Source organism: Bos mutus, unplaced genomic scaffold, assembly GCF_027580195.1.
Source record: "Bos mutus isolate GX-2022 unplaced genomic scaffold, NWIPB_WYAK_1.1 CTG197, whole genome shotgun sequence".
NCBI classification, from domain to species: domain Eukaryota; kingdom Metazoa; phylum Chordata; class Mammalia; order Artiodactyla; family Bovidae; genus Bos; species Bos mutus.
This window is the reverse complement of record NW_027219421.1, coordinates 162,387-180,605: the sequence shown is the minus strand read 5'-3', so window position 1 is coordinate 180,605 and position 18,219 is coordinate 162,387. Positions and strand designations below refer to the sequence as shown.

The 18,219-nt window shown below is 39.6% G+C and overlaps 1 protein-coding gene and 1 pseudogene across 1 annotated transcript in view; one reads left to right on the top strand and one right to left on the bottom strand.

Annotated features, from left to right (window-relative positions):
* Nucleotides 1-18,219, bottom strand: part of LOC102280321 (ATP-binding cassette sub-family C member 4) — a 219,622-nt gene that overhangs the window by 39,667 nt on the left and 161,736 nt on the right. Inside the window, 5 exon segments of the mRNA XM_070366731.1 lie at nt 9,885-10,031; nt 12,253-12,347; nt 12,748-12,785; nt 13,601-13,741; nt 16,858-17,070. Of these exon segments, the coding sequence (XP_070222832.1) occupies nt 9,885-10,031; nt 12,253-12,347; nt 12,748-12,785; nt 13,601-13,741; nt 16,858-17,070 (634 nt within the window).
* On the top strand, nt 10,437-10,537 carry LOC138986821 (U6 spliceosomal RNA; annotated as a pseudogene).

Here is an 18,219-nt window from a genome sequence, read left to right as displayed (position 1 = left end):
AAGAATATACAATGGAGAAAAGACAATTTCTTTAACAAGTGGTGCTGGGAAAACTGGTCAGCCACCTGTAAAAGAATGAAACTAGAACATTTGCTAACACCATACACAAAAATAAACTCAAAATGGATTAAAGATCTAAATGTAAGACCAGAAACTATAAAACTCTTAGAGGAAAACATAGGCAAAACACTCTCTGACATAAATCACTGCAGGATCCTCTATGACCCACCTCCTAAAGTAATGTAAATAAAAGCAAAAATAAACAAATGGGACCTAATTAAGTTTAAAAGCTTTTGCACAATGAAGGAAACCATAAGCAAGGTGAGAAGACAGTCTTCAGAATGGGAGAAAATGATAGCAAAAAAAGCAACCGAAAAAGAATTAATCTCAAAAATATACAAGTAGCTCATGCAGCTCAATTACAGAAAACTAAATGACCCAATCAAAAATGGACCTAAAAACTAAACAAACATTTCTCCAAAGAAGACATACAGATGGCTAACAAACACATGAAATGATGCTCAACATTGCTCATTATCTCAGAAATACAAATCAAAACCACAATGAGGTACCATCTCACACTGGTCAGAATGGCTGCTATCAAAAAGTCTACAAACAATAAATGCTGGAGAGGATGTGGAGAAAAGGGAACCCTCTTATACTGTTGGTGGGAATGCAAACTAGTACAGCCAGTATAGAGAACAGTGTGGATATTCCCTAAAAAAACTGGAAATAGAACTGCCATATGACCAGCAATCCCACTGCTGGGCATATACACCGAGGAAACCAGAATTGAAAGAGACACGTGTACCCTAATGTTTATTGCAGCACTGTTTCCAATAGCTAGGACATGGAAGCAACCTAGATGTCCATCAGCAGATGAATGGATAAGAAAGTTGTGGTACCTATACACAATGGAATATTACTCAGCTATTAAAAATAACACATTTGAATCAGTTATAATGAGGTGGATGAAACTGGAGCCTATTATAAAGAGTGAAGTAAATCAGACAGAAAAACACCAATACAGTATATTAATGCATATATATGGAATTTAGAAAGATGGTAACACCAATCCTACATGCAAGGCAGCAAAAGAGACACAGATATAAAGAACAGAATTTTGGACTCTGTGGGAGAAGGCAAGGGTGGGATGATTTGAGAGAATAGCATTGAAACATGTATATTATCATATGTGAAATAGATCACCAGTCCAAAATTGATGCATGAAACAGGGCACTCAAAGCCAGTGCACTGGGACAACCCTGAAGGATGGGATGAAGAGGCAGGTGGGAAGGGGGTTCAGGATGGGGGACACATTTATACCCATGGCTGATTCATGTCAATGTATGGCAAAAACCACCACAATTTTGTGAAGTAATTATTCTCCAATTAAAATAAATTAATTAATTTAAAAAAAAACAATGAGAAAAAACTGTCTCCCCACACAATAACTACAAAAACTGAACCAAATGTCAATGATCATCAAAAAATCTAAACTCTTATTCACCAATGTATTGAGTGTATCAGAAAGTTCAACAATTACTTGCTTGCACTAAGAAACATTAAGAAAATGTGTAGCATTTGCAAAATATTTCATTGGACTTTGGGATAGACTGTTGTAAACAGAGCTGTGATTTCATGTTCACAGTCTCATAATATCAGAGTTTTCTCAAAAGTCTCCCAATAAAATCCTTATGATGAATTTCCATCACACACATGCCATGACTCTTCATCCAAATGACATATGGCCCCTGCTGGAATATCTCCAAAGATAAAGAGGGAAGGGGAACTCATGTGAACACGGGTAACCCAGTCCATTTTCAGACTGTTCCGTTAGACCGGGCTTCCTCTCATTACACTGAATCTTGCTTTCCTAGAACACCCAACCTCTGCTGCTTATTCTGCCCTATAAACACACAAAATGAATCCAGTTTCTCTTGATATGACAGTCTTTTAACTCTTTAAAGGAAGTGAAACATATCTTTGCCAGAAACTATTCCTTGGTCCCTCAATGATTCCTCAAAAGTCACAGTATCCTATCTTGGTCCCTGCCTTTTGCCCAGACTCGGATGGCCAGTCTCAGCAATGTCTTGTTCCCAGGATTAAAATCCATACCCCAGGTATTGGGTAAATCAGAATCACCACCTCCACTCTCCTGCACAGGACAGAGTGAAACATAAAGTCAGTTCAGTTCAGTTCAGTCGCTCAGTCGTGTCTGACTCTTTGCAACCCCATGAATCGCAGCACACCAGGCCTCCCTGTCCATCACCAGCTCCCGGAGTTTACTCAGACTCATGTCAATCGAGGCAATGATGCCATCCAGCCATCTCATTCTCTGTTGTCCCCTTCTCCTCCTGCCCTTAATCCCTCCCAGCCTCAGGGTCTTTTCCAATGAGTCAACTCTTCGCATGAGGTGGCCAAAGTATCTGAATTTCAGCTTCAGCATCAGTCCTCCCAATGAACACCCAGGACTGATCTCATTTAGGATGGACTGATTGGATCTCCCTTCAGTCCAAGGGACTCTCAAGAGTCTTCTCCAACACCAGAGTTCAAAAGCATCAATTCTTCAGTGCTCAGTTTTCTTCAGAGTCCAACTCTCACATCCATACATGACCACTGGGAAAACCATAGCCTTGACTAGATGGACCTTTGTTGGCAAAGTAATATGCTTTTAATATGCTTTTCAATATGCTATCTAGGTTGGTTATAACTTTTCTTCCAAGGAGTAAGCATCTTTTAATTTCATGGCCGCAATCACCATCTGCAGTGATTTTGGAGCCCAAACAAAGTTCAATACTGTTTCTACTGTTTCCCCATCTATTTCCCATGAAGTGATGGGACCACATGCCATGATCTTAGTTTTCTGAATGTTGAGCTTTAAGCCAACTTTTTCACTCTCCTCTTTCACTTTCATCAAGAGGCTTTTTAGTTCTTCTTCACTTTCTGTCATAAGGGTGGTTTCATCTACATATCTGAGGTTATTGATATTTCTCCCAGCAATCTTGATTCCAGCTTGTGCTTCTTCCCACCATAAAGTCAACCATCAGCAAATTCTGAAAGCCAGATCACAATTTGGACACTCATATCATGAAAATCCACATCTCTTCCATCTGTACTACACAGGTAGATGTTGGGGGAAAAGAGAGCAGTATGTATAAACAACTCTAAGAGCATATCTTATCGGACCCAGAAATTCCATTTCTAGTATTGTCCCCAGGAGTCAATAAGTATATAATAAAGTTGAATGTTTTTGAGTCAGAATATTTTTGCATCATAAGTAGAAAACAACCTGAACAACAAGTCAGAAACAAGTCTATAATGTATTATGTACAATTTTAATTTTCCCTGTGTGTTCTTATCTTTCTATAACAGTTGTTACTTGCATAAAAAGTAAAGCAGGGAGAGGAGAGCAAAAGAAAGACTGAGAAAAGAGCAGGAGGAGGAAATATAGGGTGAAAGAGAGGAAGGAGAGGGAACAGTAGAAAGGAGGAAGGGGGAAGAGAGAGGGACAGAAGGAAAGTACCCCTCTTGAAGTCTATGTTATCCAAGAACCAATAAGAGTCCAGCCACTGCTCTGGTTGACAGTTTTCTATCTTACCTACAAGACAAAACATCATTAAAGATGACACTGAACTCCTTGTCAACATACAAATTCACAAAATCATATTTTAAGAACTGAGTCTACAATCTAAGTTGGAGTCAGTCACCTCTAGATTTCTGACACCTGACCCATACCTGGGACTCCTCAGCTTACTTATAATCAAACTGTAATTTAAAACTTGGAAGTTCCCACGTCTAGTCTGTGCCTTATTTATTTTTAAAGGCATATTTACATATGATAAAATATCAAAGTATATTTCTATTGAGGTATATTTTACATCTTATAAAATTCGCTCATTTCAAGTATACAGTTCAATGAATTTTAGTAACTTTACTGATTCAAAAATCCCCCAAAATCAATGTTAAGACATTTCCATGTCCTAATAAGACCCCTCATGCCATAAGTTGCAAAAAGTGACTCCTTATTCCCTCTCCAAGCCTCAAGAAACCACTAACCTACTTTCTTTCTCTATAACATTGTCTTCAGGACATAATATACAAATATAATATATGAATGAAATTGTATAGTATGTGGTCTCTGGGTCTGACTTTTTTTCAATTTTTTCATTCACTGTGAAAAAAAGGGTCATGTATAAATAGTGTGTGTCTTTTTGAGGCCTAGGCTTTACCACAAAAATGGTCTTAGTCACCAGCAAAGAAGACCCTATATCAGGTCATGCCACACTTGACCTTGCAGGCAAGTTAAGAGCAGATTTGTTTTGTGAACTCTTCAGTGTTGTGAACTTCTGTATATGTGCCCATGGCTAGCTTCACCGATGGTTCTACAATCTCATTCTTTTGATAAGAATAGGCTATTAGTTTGACAGCCTGCACAGAGTCAGAAGAGCTGGATTGAGGCCAGACTCAGTCCAGTGAAGTGTGGACGGGTTGGGATAATAAAAGATTCACTGTCCTGGTAAGAAGTGGAATCTACATCCATGTAGGCTATTGAAAAAAGGGCAGAGTCCCCAAAGAGACAAAGAAAATATATCCATACCTTCTAAGTACCTTGCAAGGTGATGGAGCCAAATTGGTCCCATGGAAAGGGTGTTCATAGGATTCTGGAGATGGTCAACAAACCGAAAAGGATCCAGGAATGCAAAAAGGAGCCATTAAAGGAGGTGAGCCAGCCGGGACTTCCTGTATCTACACAAATTAATTCAGCCTAGAATAGACTAAGTATGGGAATGGGAGCTTTAGAAGTCTGGGAGCGCCACATCCTCTTTTTCTTCGCTATGAGAATAGGTCATCAATATGGTGGCTACTCAAAGAATATCAAGAAACAGAGCAACAGCAAGTAGGAAACCATCAGTGGAAAACCACCAAGTTCTGGTCCTTTCCTGGCCCTCAGTAGAAAAAAGCCTTTAGGTAACTCATCCAATCTCCACTGAGAGGGAAATCTTTATCTATAAAAAGAAGATGACAACATTCACAGGATAAAAGATCATGTGGATAGAAGAGATCATGCTTAAAAGCATCTTCTAAAACTGTAGAGCACACAGTAGGTGTTATTCATATTATTCTTATGGGATTTCAGAGCTCTAAGGGACATGAAATATCACCAGGGCTAGTCACTTCTAAATTTTGCCCTATGAAGCATGTGAGATTCAAGAGAGGTATGCTGGAGAATGAGGCAGATGAGAAAGTGAAGACAAGGCACCTTATCCTTCTCCCTTACTTCCCATCCCCTGGCCATAGGAACCCCTTACATCTATCTGGACATTACCACAGAAATGGTGCTTGAAAAAAGAATTCCTCAGCAAACAGAAATGTTCAAAACCTTTTGTAGAACAAGCTTCTGGTGATAGAGGAGACCAAGTCCAACCTTGCTCAGGGTGATTCAATAATATTTCATCATGGAGTGGGTGCTACTGCCAAGCCATCCCAGGATTTCCACCCAGTAGAGAGAGGAGGCACAGACACAAGTTTTCAGGGCAACTTCCTGCAATATCCTTTGCTGCCTCATTGTTTTGTAAGAATGGTGCTATTAACATTTTTTTTCTTTTTCTGGTTCTCTACCTAAACTTCACTCACTTTCATTACAAGGATTTTCAGTTTTTATACTCCTGACCTCTTCCTCAAGTATTTGGCTGTCCTGTTGTTGTTGTTCAGTCTCTAAGCTATGTCCAACTCTTTGAGACCCTTATGGACTTCACTACCTCTTGGAGTTTGTTCAAACTTAAGTCTATTGAGTCAGTGATGCCATCCAAACATCTCATCTTCTGTCATCCCCTTCTCCTCCTGTCTTCAATCATTCCCAGCATCAGAGCCTTTTCTAATGAGTCAGCCCTTCACATCAGGTGGCCAAAGTATTGGAGTTTCAGCTTCAGTATCAATCCTTCCAAAGAATATTCACAGTTGATTTCCTTTAGGATGGACCGGTTTGATCTCCTTGCTGTCCAAAGTACTCTCAAGAGTCTTCTCCAGCACCATAGTTCAAAAGCATCAATTCTTTGGCACTCAGCCTTCTTTATGGTCCAACTCTCACATTTGTACATGACTACTGGAAAAACCATACCTTTGACTATATGGACCTTTCTGAGGAATGTGATGTCTCTGCTTTTAATACACTGTCTAGGTTTGTATAGCTTTTCTTCCAAGGAGCAAGCATCTTTTAATTTCATGGCTGCAGTCACTGTCTGCAGTGATTTTGGAGCCCAAGGAAATAAAGTCTGTCACTCTTCCCATCTATTTGCCATGAAGTGATAGGACTTGATGCCACAATCTTAGTTTTTCAATGTTGAGTTTTAAGCCAGCTTTTTCACTCTACCATTTCACCTTCATCAAGAAGCTCTTTAGTTCCTCTTCACTTTCTGCCATTAAAGTAGTATTATCTACATATATAAGGTTGTTGAAAATTTTCCCTGCAATGTTGTTCCAGCTTGTGATTCACCCAGGCTTGCATTCAAACAATGTACTCTGCATATAAGTTTAATAAGCAGGGTGACAGTATACAGCCTTGACATACTGCTTTCCCAATTTGGAACCAGTCACTTATTCAATGTCTGGTTCTAACTGTCACTTCCTGTTCTGCAAACAAGTCTTTCAGGAGACAGGTAAAGTGGTCTGGTATTCTCATCTTTTTAAGAATTTTCCTTAGTTTGTTGTGAACCACACAGTCAAAGGCTTTAGCGTAGTCAATGAAGAAGAAGTAGATATTTTCCTGGAATTCCCTTGCTCTTTCTATGGTCCAACTGATTTTGGTAATTTGATCTCTGGTTCCTCTGCTTTTCTAAGTCCAGCTTGCATATCTGAAAGTTCTCAGTTCATGTGCCATTTAACCCTAGCTTGATTCTAATTATAATCTTGCTAGCATGTGAAATGAGTGAAATTGTATGGTAGTTTGAACATTAGTTGGCATTGTTTTTCTTTGAGACTGAAAAGAAAACTGATCTTTTCTAGTCCTGTGGTCACTGCTGAGTTTTCCAAATTTTCTAGTGTATTGAGCACAGCACTTAAGGATTTGAAATAGCTAAGCTGAATCCCATCACCTCTGCTAGCTTTGTTCATAGTTAATGCTTCCTAGGGCCCAGTTGACTTCACACTCCAGAATATCTGGCTCTAGATGAGTAATCACACCATCATGGTTAAGACCTTTTATGTACAGCTCTTCTGTGTATTCTTAATCTCTTATGCTTCTGATAGGTCCTTGCCCTTTCTGTTCATAATTATGCCCATCTTTGCATGAAATGTTCCCTTTATAGAACATCTTAAGCTCAACCCGTCTAAGCTGAACAGAAACCTTTGAAGTTGACACAACTACCCACAACCAACTTCTCAAACTGTCTTAGATCTCTGCCTAAACAATCAATAAGAAAACTTTTATTCACTTTGTCTTCTCTCAATCTCACATTATTACCAACAGGTCTCAACTTGTCATTTAAAATAATTTCATTTATATCATCCTGTCTTTATTAAATCACCTACATCATATTTAGGAATAGTGAGGAGAAAAGAGACAGAAGAGAGGTACCCACCTTATCTCCCTTCCATCACTCCTGATCCTGTATCCTTATTCTGATGGAGGGCCCTCCTCTCTCTTCTATTCACCCACTATGCAGGTCTTCAGTCCCCACCTTCTCTGTCCAGACCTCAGCCTTAGCCCTTTCTTCTCCCTAAGACTCTTCCTGACAAACGTAGCTCCCAGGAATCTGCTATTGAACTCCTTTACCTTTAGTAGACAGGCTTGGAATAAAATGTGCTGCCTTCTCAGGAACCCTCTACAGCCCTGGCCACAGCTAAGTGACCAAAAGTGCTCAATGGGTCCTAACCCACTGACTAGCCACCAAGTCATTCTGATTTCCCCTCTAAAGAACTATGAGGCCAAGAGTGCATGCTTGTTGCGTGCTAAGTTGCTTCAGTCATGTCTAACTCTTCACAACCCTATGGACTGTAGCCCACCAGGCTCCTCTGACCACGGGATTCTCCAGGCAAGAATACTGGAGTGGTTGCCGTGCCCTCCTCCAGGAGATCCTGACTCAGGGATTGAACCCATGCCTCTTGTATCTCCTGCAGTGACAAGTGGGTTCTTTACCACTAGCACCACCTGGGAAGCCCGTGAGGCCAAGAGAGAAACAAGAAAGAGGAGTAGTCCCACCACACCCAGCAAAGATGAGAGGCAAAGGGGCTCGGGAATATGCATGAGCTCTGTGACAACAGCCCCAGCTCCCACGAGGACCCCGGCTCCCAGCCCATTATAGGAATTGTTATAACAACTGTCAGCCTTGTTCCAGCTCCACAAGATGCCCATTTCCCTTTTGATCAAGCCCTTCTCATCTGAACTAAACTGAGTAGATTTTTGTCCCTAGCAACCCAAAAGCCTTGACTAGAACAGTCACTACAGGTACAACAAGAGACTACTTACTAATATAAAATTAGTTGGAAAAATGATAGATTTTGCAAAGTTAAATTTCAAATTACTATCACTATTACTAAACCTATGGGATTTTTAGAAATGACAGTGAAAATAGTTTTATTTTATTTCACAAATGATTTTAAATTCTGTAGCCACAATTTCCCCACATTTTTACATGACCACATTCTTTCTGCCATATTTTTTAAATTTTAGATACAGTTGGTTACAAGATAAAAGGGAAAGACACAATGTTTCTGCTGAATAATATGTCCTATTTAACTGTTTGGATATTAAGAATTGAAACTTCTGGGGTCACATTTATTTGTAGGTCTTCAAATAGCCCTTAAGTCTAAATAGGAAAATATCTTTTATAAACTGTAACAAAACTCTCACCTCAAAACAAAATAGTATGAAATGTATACTATTACATCCTTATTCAACACTTTTACAATAGCCAGAAACCTATGGGATTTTTAGAAATGACGATGAAAACAGTTTTATATTCAGAAAACTTAACCTGAAACTTGGCCCCTGGCCCCTGTTCAGAGTCCATATAATTCTTAGTCACCCTTGTTAAAAGCACACATTCTCAGACACCTAATACATATACCACTATATGGGGCTTCAGATGGTAAAGAATCCACCTGCAATGTGGGAGACCTGGGTTCGATTCCTGGGTTAGGAAGATCCACTGGAGTAGGGCATGGCAACCTACTGCAGTATTCTTTCCTGGAGAACCCACAGAGGAGCTTGGCGGGCTACAGTCCATGGGGTTGCAAAGTTTCGGACATGACTGAGCGACTAGCATGCATGTATATACCACAAAGCCTCCTACATAGTACTAAAAGTCCACTGTAAACTATAGAGTTTATTTCCTTGAAGAGGATTTCAATCCTCTTCAATGTTTACATTTCACCAACTTTCTACTTTAATTAAGTTTTCATTAACATTTTAGATAAACCTCAAAGTATGTATATGTGCTAGAGCTCCCTGATTCCAGAAATGGATGGAAAACGAAAGAATGAAACACACAGCCTGTCTCCTGCAGAGATTCTCTGTGAGAAGGTCCTTCATGGGGGACAGTCTAGCTCAACACCATGTAACACACAGCCAGTCAACACTGAGATGCCTTTGCATTGAATGTAAAATGTTTCATATGCAAGACAACAAAAGGATTCCTAAATCATTCTGCAAAGTAAACATTTATTTATTTTCCCAAGACACAAATTGCAATAAAAACTTATGTGTTTCTATATTGAGATTTTCTCTGTTAGGAGAAAAATATCAGTCAAACTTTTTGTTGAAAATGGATCAACATGTACAGTGATTTTCTTCAAGCATTTCCTCTGTTTTCAAATATCAAATGTAGTCAGGAACTAAATTTGTTAAGAAGACACACTACTGAGAAACTTGTTATATGACTTACCTATTGGATTTCTATCAAAGAACGACACCGGAACTCTCAAAATAGTCATCACCATATCTTCATGGACAGTTTTTGAAGACTTAAGAAGGACATAGAACATCAACAGAGATCTTAAGATGCCAAAAAGGATGGTGCCTACAGTTAGAACTGAAATAAAGAAACATCACTCAGCACAAGCTCTCTGCCTTTCCTTCAATGAAGCTAAAGCATGACAGGCAGTTTATAGAGCTATTACATGTTTTATTCTATAAATATAATTTATATATAAATTCATATAGAGAATTAAAATAAATTTATATATAATGGATTCTATAAGAGTTTAATACATTCACAAGATACATCTACAAAGAAAAATACAAATAACTATGGTTCTCTTGTTAAATAAAAACCATGTGAGAAAAAAATCAGATATAAAATACAATTTCAGGCTTTCCTAATTCAATTACAAGTTATAATAAAAACTCAGAAGAAAGAAAATTATGAAATCTTCCTTTCTCTGTATTTCAAATCTTAGTATTCACAACATGTTTTATAATCTAAAATTGAGGTTTGGTGCTCGCTTTGGAAGCATATATACCAAAATTGGAATACAGAGATTAGCATGGCCCCTGCACAAAGATGACACACAAATTCATGAATTGTTCCATACTTTTAAACAAAATAAAAGAATAGTCTTTTTCCAAGTAATCAGTACAGATTAACAACACTAAAATAAATAAAGAGCTATACAGTTCCAGGCAATGCTTTCCAAAATGTGAAATAATTAAATTGATATGCTCTGATACCACCATGAATTGCCAGGGAACAGAGTAAATGACTATCATTACCTTGCAAACATTAAATTTATATGGAAATTTGCTTCCCTATAAATAGCTATTTCCTTGCCCAAGTAGCTCTAAAAAGTACAAAAATACCACATTAATTTGTAAGCAAGCTATTAAATAATTGAATTGCAAGAAAATACAAGTTATATTTTAACATGAGACAATTCATCTAAATAAGCAACTAATCTCTCACTGTTTTACAGAAACATGAAGCATTTGGAAATGAACAGAATCATTAAACTTGCATTTTATTAATGACATAAATGGATACCTGCTATGCATATAAAAATTAAAATAGCCCTCCTAACACCTCTTGAACTCACAATGCTAAGTAGATTAGGGAAATATTTCTGTAATAATATTCCATCATGTGTTTTTTTTTCCCCCCTTCAGTTGACACATCACTGTTACTTCAGCTCTGAAAGCTGCTTGAACTCCTGATTCCATCAGCAGGCACTTGCCTTAACCCACCATTCTATATGAATGTAGAACAGCAGCTTTTCCTTCCTCCTTGAAGTCCCCACAGTCCACTAATTCAGAAGGTAAGCAACTAATGGATTTAGGTTTCTTAGCAAGTGATCAACATAATAAACACCAAAGTTCAATGAGTGGGTTCTTAGGAAGATAGCACACTCTAACTTTACAGAAAGCTTGTATGAGGTTTTCCAATAAGAATATTTAATATTTTAGATTGCATCCTTTAAAAAGTGTGTAATCCTACATATACTCTAAATGCTCCTGTGAAAGCACAGAAAGCTGTGTTAATATTATCCTAGCAAGTCAGATGCTAAATTAATCACACAGTTGAGGACACAATAACATTATGATCTCAAGGTAAGAAAGAGAAGAAATCCTAGTTCCCATACACTGGATTTCTCCCTTATTAGCTTCCCTCTTAAGTAATTAGTGAAGTTCAGGAGATGAGCAGTGTGGCAAAGGGGAGTTTGCATACCTGCAAGGGAATAATGCTTTTTTCATTTGGGGGAGTTCTTGCTGCCAGAGGATTTCATCCAAGTTCAATAAAAGGCAGGGTTTATTCAGACAGAATTGGAACAATCTGAACCATAGGATGGGGCTCTGTTTCTAACCATCCTGCCCATTCATATAACGATACAAGATTTAGTAAAGCAATCTACTAGAATAGACAGTAGCTGCTTATTTCCAGTGACTGATTTTCTTAATATGCAACCATGGTATAATTTCCAAAATCTAGTACACAGTAAATTAAGATTCTTCATTCAATAACTTTCTTTTATATTTTAAAAATAATTTTTCTGGTGGTCCAGTGGTTGGGACTCTGTGCTTCCAAAGCCAGGGACACAGGTTCAATCCCTTGTGGGGGAATTAAGATCCCACATGTGTGGCATGGCCAAAAATCAAATAAATAAAAATAATTGTTGTAGTTAATTCACAGAGTAAATGCAACTCAGACTCTTAATCTGTTGAGGCATTACTTAATTACTCCTGGAAGCCCTAGCTGCTCATACAGGCTCCTTGTAAGCAACACAAACTCTCATATAATAGACCAGATGACTCAATTTTACCTGAATAAACTATAAAGTACCAGTCAGGATCAAATGTCACAATTATACTTCCTTTTCCAAATAGTGTGTCATGCAGGGCACTCTGTTCATTTGCCCTATAGAACAGAGGAAAAAAAAAATACTACGTTATAGACAGAATTTAGATAAGTAAGAAAAATTACTCTCCATTTAGGAGACATGTTTATGCCAGAAAATGGTTCCCAGCACACAAGGCCCTGTGTCCATCAAACTTAAAAAAATTCCATTTGAATCACGACTTTTAGTTCTCAGAACGGTCTGTGAGGAAGCTTCTGAGGGTCAGACATGGGGAGACACCATGGGACGGTCACACTTCACCATCAGGATCTTTACTTTTTCCTCAGGGAAATTACATGAGGGTCAGAAGAGGAGGCTAAACAAATCACTCCCCCCCGCCCCGCCAGCCCCTGATTCTGTGGGAAAATGAGGCTCCATGTAGATTTCACAGGACTTTGGGTCAGACCAGGAATCACTCACCAGAATGCAAGCCACCAATCCTGCAGGATGTAGGCAACCTGGAGCAGCAAACAACAGTCACTCACACACTGACATCACTGAGCCTCACACCCTGCTCACTAGGATGGGGGACGGAAAGGCTCCAGAACATGGAGACAGTCCTTCCGCCTCAGGTCTGCACCAAGCCCTACACCCCAGATGACCACAGGTCAGGGGAGGGCATCTTACATTTTAATATCTTTGCAAGAAATCCATTTTTTTTCACAGAATCTGTCACATACACACAACACTAATAAGCCTCGTTAATTTTGCTCACCACAGACAGCGTGTTTCCGTGTAAATCCAAATGGTCTTCAAAATATAGCAGTAATAGTATAAATGTTGAACTTTTTTTTCAAAGTAAAGAAGCCTGACAGATACTGTGATGATCAGGTTTTCTGTGTCAGCTTGGCTAGGCCAGTCTCCAGTGATTCAACTAAACACTCATCTAGATGTTGTTGTGAAGGTGTGTTGTGGGTGTGGTTCACATCCATCATCAGAAAAGAAGTAGAGGAGATCACCCTCAATACTGTGGTGGCCTCATCCAGTCAGATGACGATCTTAAGAGCAAAACCTGAGGTTTTCTGGAAGATGAAGAAATCCTCCCTCAAGACAGAAGGGTGAGCTCCTGCCTGAGGTTCCAGGCTGCAGGCCTGCCTTTCTGATCTCACATTCACCCAGCTAGGTCCACAGTCTTATGAGGCAATTCTTTGAAATAAATCTCTTTATATATATATATACACACACACACACACACACAAATTATAAAGTACAGTATAAATAGTATGTAAATATCAAGCTGAGGGCAAAAACCAAAATAAATGCCCTTATTTACCTGAGCTGCGATGTTTACTAGACTAAGGAAAATAATGACAGACCAGTGAGTTTCATCTGTGAAATAATCCTTGTAGGTCTCAAAACCAATTTTTCTCTTCAAAGGTCTCTCCTGTGATTGTGCAACCTGTATATTCTCAGTCTGGGAGAGAAAAATGGCAGTAAGAGACAAAATATTAAACAACAAACCCCCAAATTTCAAGAGTTCAACAACGCTCTCCACTGTAAAGTTATGGGAAGCAGACACATCTCATAGGCTGGTAGGAGTGTAAAATGGTCCCTCCTATGGAGAAGGGTGTGGGAGTACCCAGCCAAACCACATGAACATTTAACCTTGGATTCAGCCATCCTACTTCTAGGAATCTATTAGAAATAAGGAAACATCATTTGCAAGAGGTTATTCACTGGTGGGTGGACTCACTTACAGTTGATCATGACTCTCAGCACCACTCACAAAATACCTCAGTTCAATTCAGTTCAGTCCCTCAGGCGTGTCTGACTCTTTGCAACCCCATGAATCACAGCACACCAGGCCTCCCTGTCCATCACCAGCTCCCGGAGTTTACTCAAACTCAAGTCCATCGAGTCGGTGATGCCATCCAGCCATCTCATCCTCTGTTGTCCCCTTCGCCTCCTGCCCCCAATCCCTCCCAGCATTAGGGTCTTTTCCAATGAATCAACCCTTCACATAAGGTGGCCAAAGTATTGGAGTTTCAGCTTTAGCATCAATCCTTCCAATGCTCACCCAGGACTGATCTCCTTTAGAATGGACTGATTGGATCTCCTTGAAGTTCAAGGGACTCTCAAGAGTCTTCTCCAAAACCATTTCAAAAGCTTCAATTCTTCGGTGCTCAGCTTTCTTCACAGTCCAACTCTCACATCCATACATAACTACTGGAAAAACCATAGCCTTGACTAGACGAATGTTTGTTGGCAAAGTAATGTCTCTGCTTTTCAATATGCTATCTAGGTTGGTCATAACTTTCCTTCCAAGGAGTAAGCGTCTTTTAATTTCATAGCTGCAATCACCATCTGCAGTGATTTTGGAGCCCCCCAAAATAAAGTCTGACACTGTTTCCACTGTTTCCCCATCTATTTCCCATGAAGTGATGGGACCAGATGCCATGATCTTCGTTTTCTGAATGTTGAGCTTTAAACCAACTTTTTCACTGTCCTCTTTCACTTTCATCAAGAGGCTTTTTAGTTTCTCTTCACTTTCTGCCATAAGGGTGGTGTCATCTGCATATCAGAGGTTATTGATATTTCTCCCAGCAATCTTGATTCCAGCTTGTGCTTCTTCCAGCCCAGCGTTCAAGCGCAAATGCAGATGCTTGTTCAAAATACTAGTTAATCAACTGAGGGCTTGGCTCTCAGATTCTGTAACTGTAGGCTTTAAAATGGCAGACAAATTCACCTGAATTTCTTAATCTGTCTTTAAGGACAAGGAGGGGTTATTCACACCCACCAGACCCATAGCCATGAGGTAAATAGAGGATAGAAATAGAAGGAAGGATCTTATCACTGATCTGCCTTCTTTGACCAGATTCTCAGTGGATTTCCATGCAGGGCTTTTTTCTGGTAGAGGAATTATTTGTATCAACAGTTTTTGTGATCCCCTTTTGGTCTTAAATACCTTTGAGCATAATCTTGAAAGGAGAGATTTATAGAACCATTTTCTGTAACCATATGACTTGCATCATTTTCCCATTTGCCAATGCGTGCTCACTTTCTTTCTTTCTTTCTTTCTTTTTTTTTTTTTTTTTTGGTCTTAACAGGAAAATGGATATCCACTGCCTTTTGGGGGGTTTAGTGTGGTTTCTAAAAACCTCCATAATGGAACTCTTAAAGCGGGGCCCTTTTTGGGTTCCTAGTGGATGTTTGGAAAGGCAAAGCATGTTGAAGCACAGCTGGGTACCATGGTGCTGGAAAGCATGGGGATCTGACTGTTTCAAAGGAATCTGAAGTCTGGGTTTTATTTTTCAGAAATACAGTTTGTTGAATAACATCAGAAGATGTGATTTCTAGTACTGAAGCAGCAAGCCAGAGTTCTCAATTCACTATTGTGCCATCTTTAAAACCGAGACAAAGCCAGGCTTGACTTTCAGGAGTCCCCATTTTGATAATAAATAGACACAGGGAATGCATGTGAACAATATTATACAAAAATCAAGCCTAGACTTTGATAAAAATCCTCATATTGGTTAGAAGCTGGTTGATTGAATTTATTCATTTGATGTTTCAAAATCTCCAGAAACAATTTTTTCCATGACTACGGATACTTCAGATTACTTTGGTGTTATCTGCTTTTTAAAAATAAAGTCTCTGGTTAACTCTGTGCACTATTTATCAATTAAAAAAAAATACTAGCCAAATACAGTAAACTGAGAGTTCATACAGCAAGTTGGAGTAAGGTAAATCTGAGTAGCAGCAGGACAGCAAATTATCTGAATCTATGTTGGTTCCTGTGTGTGGAATGAGAGTGGTGAACCTGAATATTTATCAGAATCATCCAGGCTCTTGGGTTTAGACAGTAAGGGTTTAGAATTCAAGGAACACCTGTGTATGTTTTTAGGAAAAAGCTAGTGCATCTCCTCATTTCTTCTGGAGGACTTAGAATGCATTATAGAGTCACATGGGCCAAGGATATCCTGGGCTCTATAGCCCACTGGAAAGTCAACATGGATAAGATGTGGTTCTCAGTCTTGACGGTTAAGAGAGGAAGGTAAGAACTAACTCCAACGAGTCTGCTGTGTGTAGGGTCCCTTGAATGTGCTACCTCTGGCCTATCACAGACCGTCCGGCAATAGAGAAGAATACTACCATCAGTTACGTGCAGGGCCAGAACATTCCAACACACAGGAAAAGCAGCTGATTTAACGTGGTCCCAGCAGGACTCAGTCTAAGAAGGTCTTCACATTAAGCCTCTGGATGCATAAGGGAAGCCTGCGGCCACCAGAGCAAGTAGGATGTAATTACAGTAAACTGAAGAGTTTTCATTGTCAATGTGAGCCACATGCACTCTGAAATTCAGAGCAGTACACCCACTACTGATCTCTGTAAGATTCTCCACCTGACACCCAAAGTGGAACACCAAGCAAGCTTGCTCCCTTCATGTTCTCCTAATGCTATCAACTCCATGGAATTTGGAAATTTGGCATCTACTTTAGGACAAACAAAGATGTGACTGAAGCAGGCTGTATGTCCATGAGTCTACCAACAGAGAACAGACAAGGGCACAATGTAGGATGAGAAACTCACCTCTTCGTCCTCATGAGCAGCATCTTTCAACAAGGGTTTGGAAGCCTCTTGAGACTGAACTGAAGACTCAAAGGAGGTCTGATTCGTTAGAATGGGAGTTCCTGTACCTGGAGATGATTCAGCCTCTTCATTCTCCTTCTTTAATAGAATATCTTCAAAATCTACCCCAGATTTTGGAAACTTGGCATAAGTCCCCTTTTGCATAATTCTGCCCTAAAATGAAGAATTTCAGAGGAATGCACTTGAATGAGGTAATGTTAATTTAATCTACACACTAATCAACAAAAAATCTTTGAAAAAGCAAGAGAGTTCCAGAAAAACATCTATTTCTGCTTTATTGACTATGCGAAAGCCTTTGATTGTGTGGATCACAATAAACTGTGGAAAATTCTGAAAGAGATGGAGATGCCAGACCACCTGATCTGCCTCTTGAGAAAGCTATATGCAGGTCAGGAAGCAACAGTTAGAACTGGAGAAGGAACAACAGACTGGTTCAAAATAGGAAAAGGAGTACGTCAAGGCTGTATATTGTCACTTTGCTTATTTAACTTATATGCAGAGTACATCATGAGAAGCACTGGGCTGGAAGAAGCACAAGCTGGAATCAAGATTGCCTGGAGAAATATCAATCACCTCAGATATGCAGATGACACCACCCTTATGGCAGAAAGTGAAGAGGAACTAAAAAGCCTCTTGATGAAAGTGAAAGAGGACAGTGAAAAAGTTGGCTTAACGTTCAACATTCAGAAAACGAAGATCATGGCATCCGGTCCCATCACTTCATGGGAAATAGATGGGGAAACAGTGGAAACAGTGTCAGACTTTATTTGTTTGCGCTCCAAAATCACTACAGATGGTGATTGCAGCCATGAAATTAAAAGACGCTTACTCCTTGGGAGGAAAGTTATGACCGACCTAGATGGCATATTCAAAAGCAGAGACATTACTTTGCCAACAAAGGTCCATCTAGTCAAGGCTATGGTTTTTCCTGTGGTCATGTATGGATGTGAGAGTTGGACTCTGAAGAAAGCTGAGCCCTGAAGAATTGATGCTTTTGGTGTTGGAGAAGACTCTTTAGAGTCCCTTGGACTGCAAGGAGATCCAAGCAGTCCAATCTAAAGGAAATCAGTCCTGCGTGTTCATTGGAAGGACTGATGTTGGAGTTGAAACTCCAATACTTTGGCCACCTCATGGGAAGAGTTGATTCATTGGAAAAGACTCTCAATGCTGGGAGGGATGGGGGGCAGGAAGAGAAGGCTGAGGATGAGATGGCTGGATGGCATCACCAACTTGATGGACATGAGTTTGAGTAAACTCCAGGAGTTGGTGATGGACAGGGAGGCCTGGCGTCCTGTGATTCAT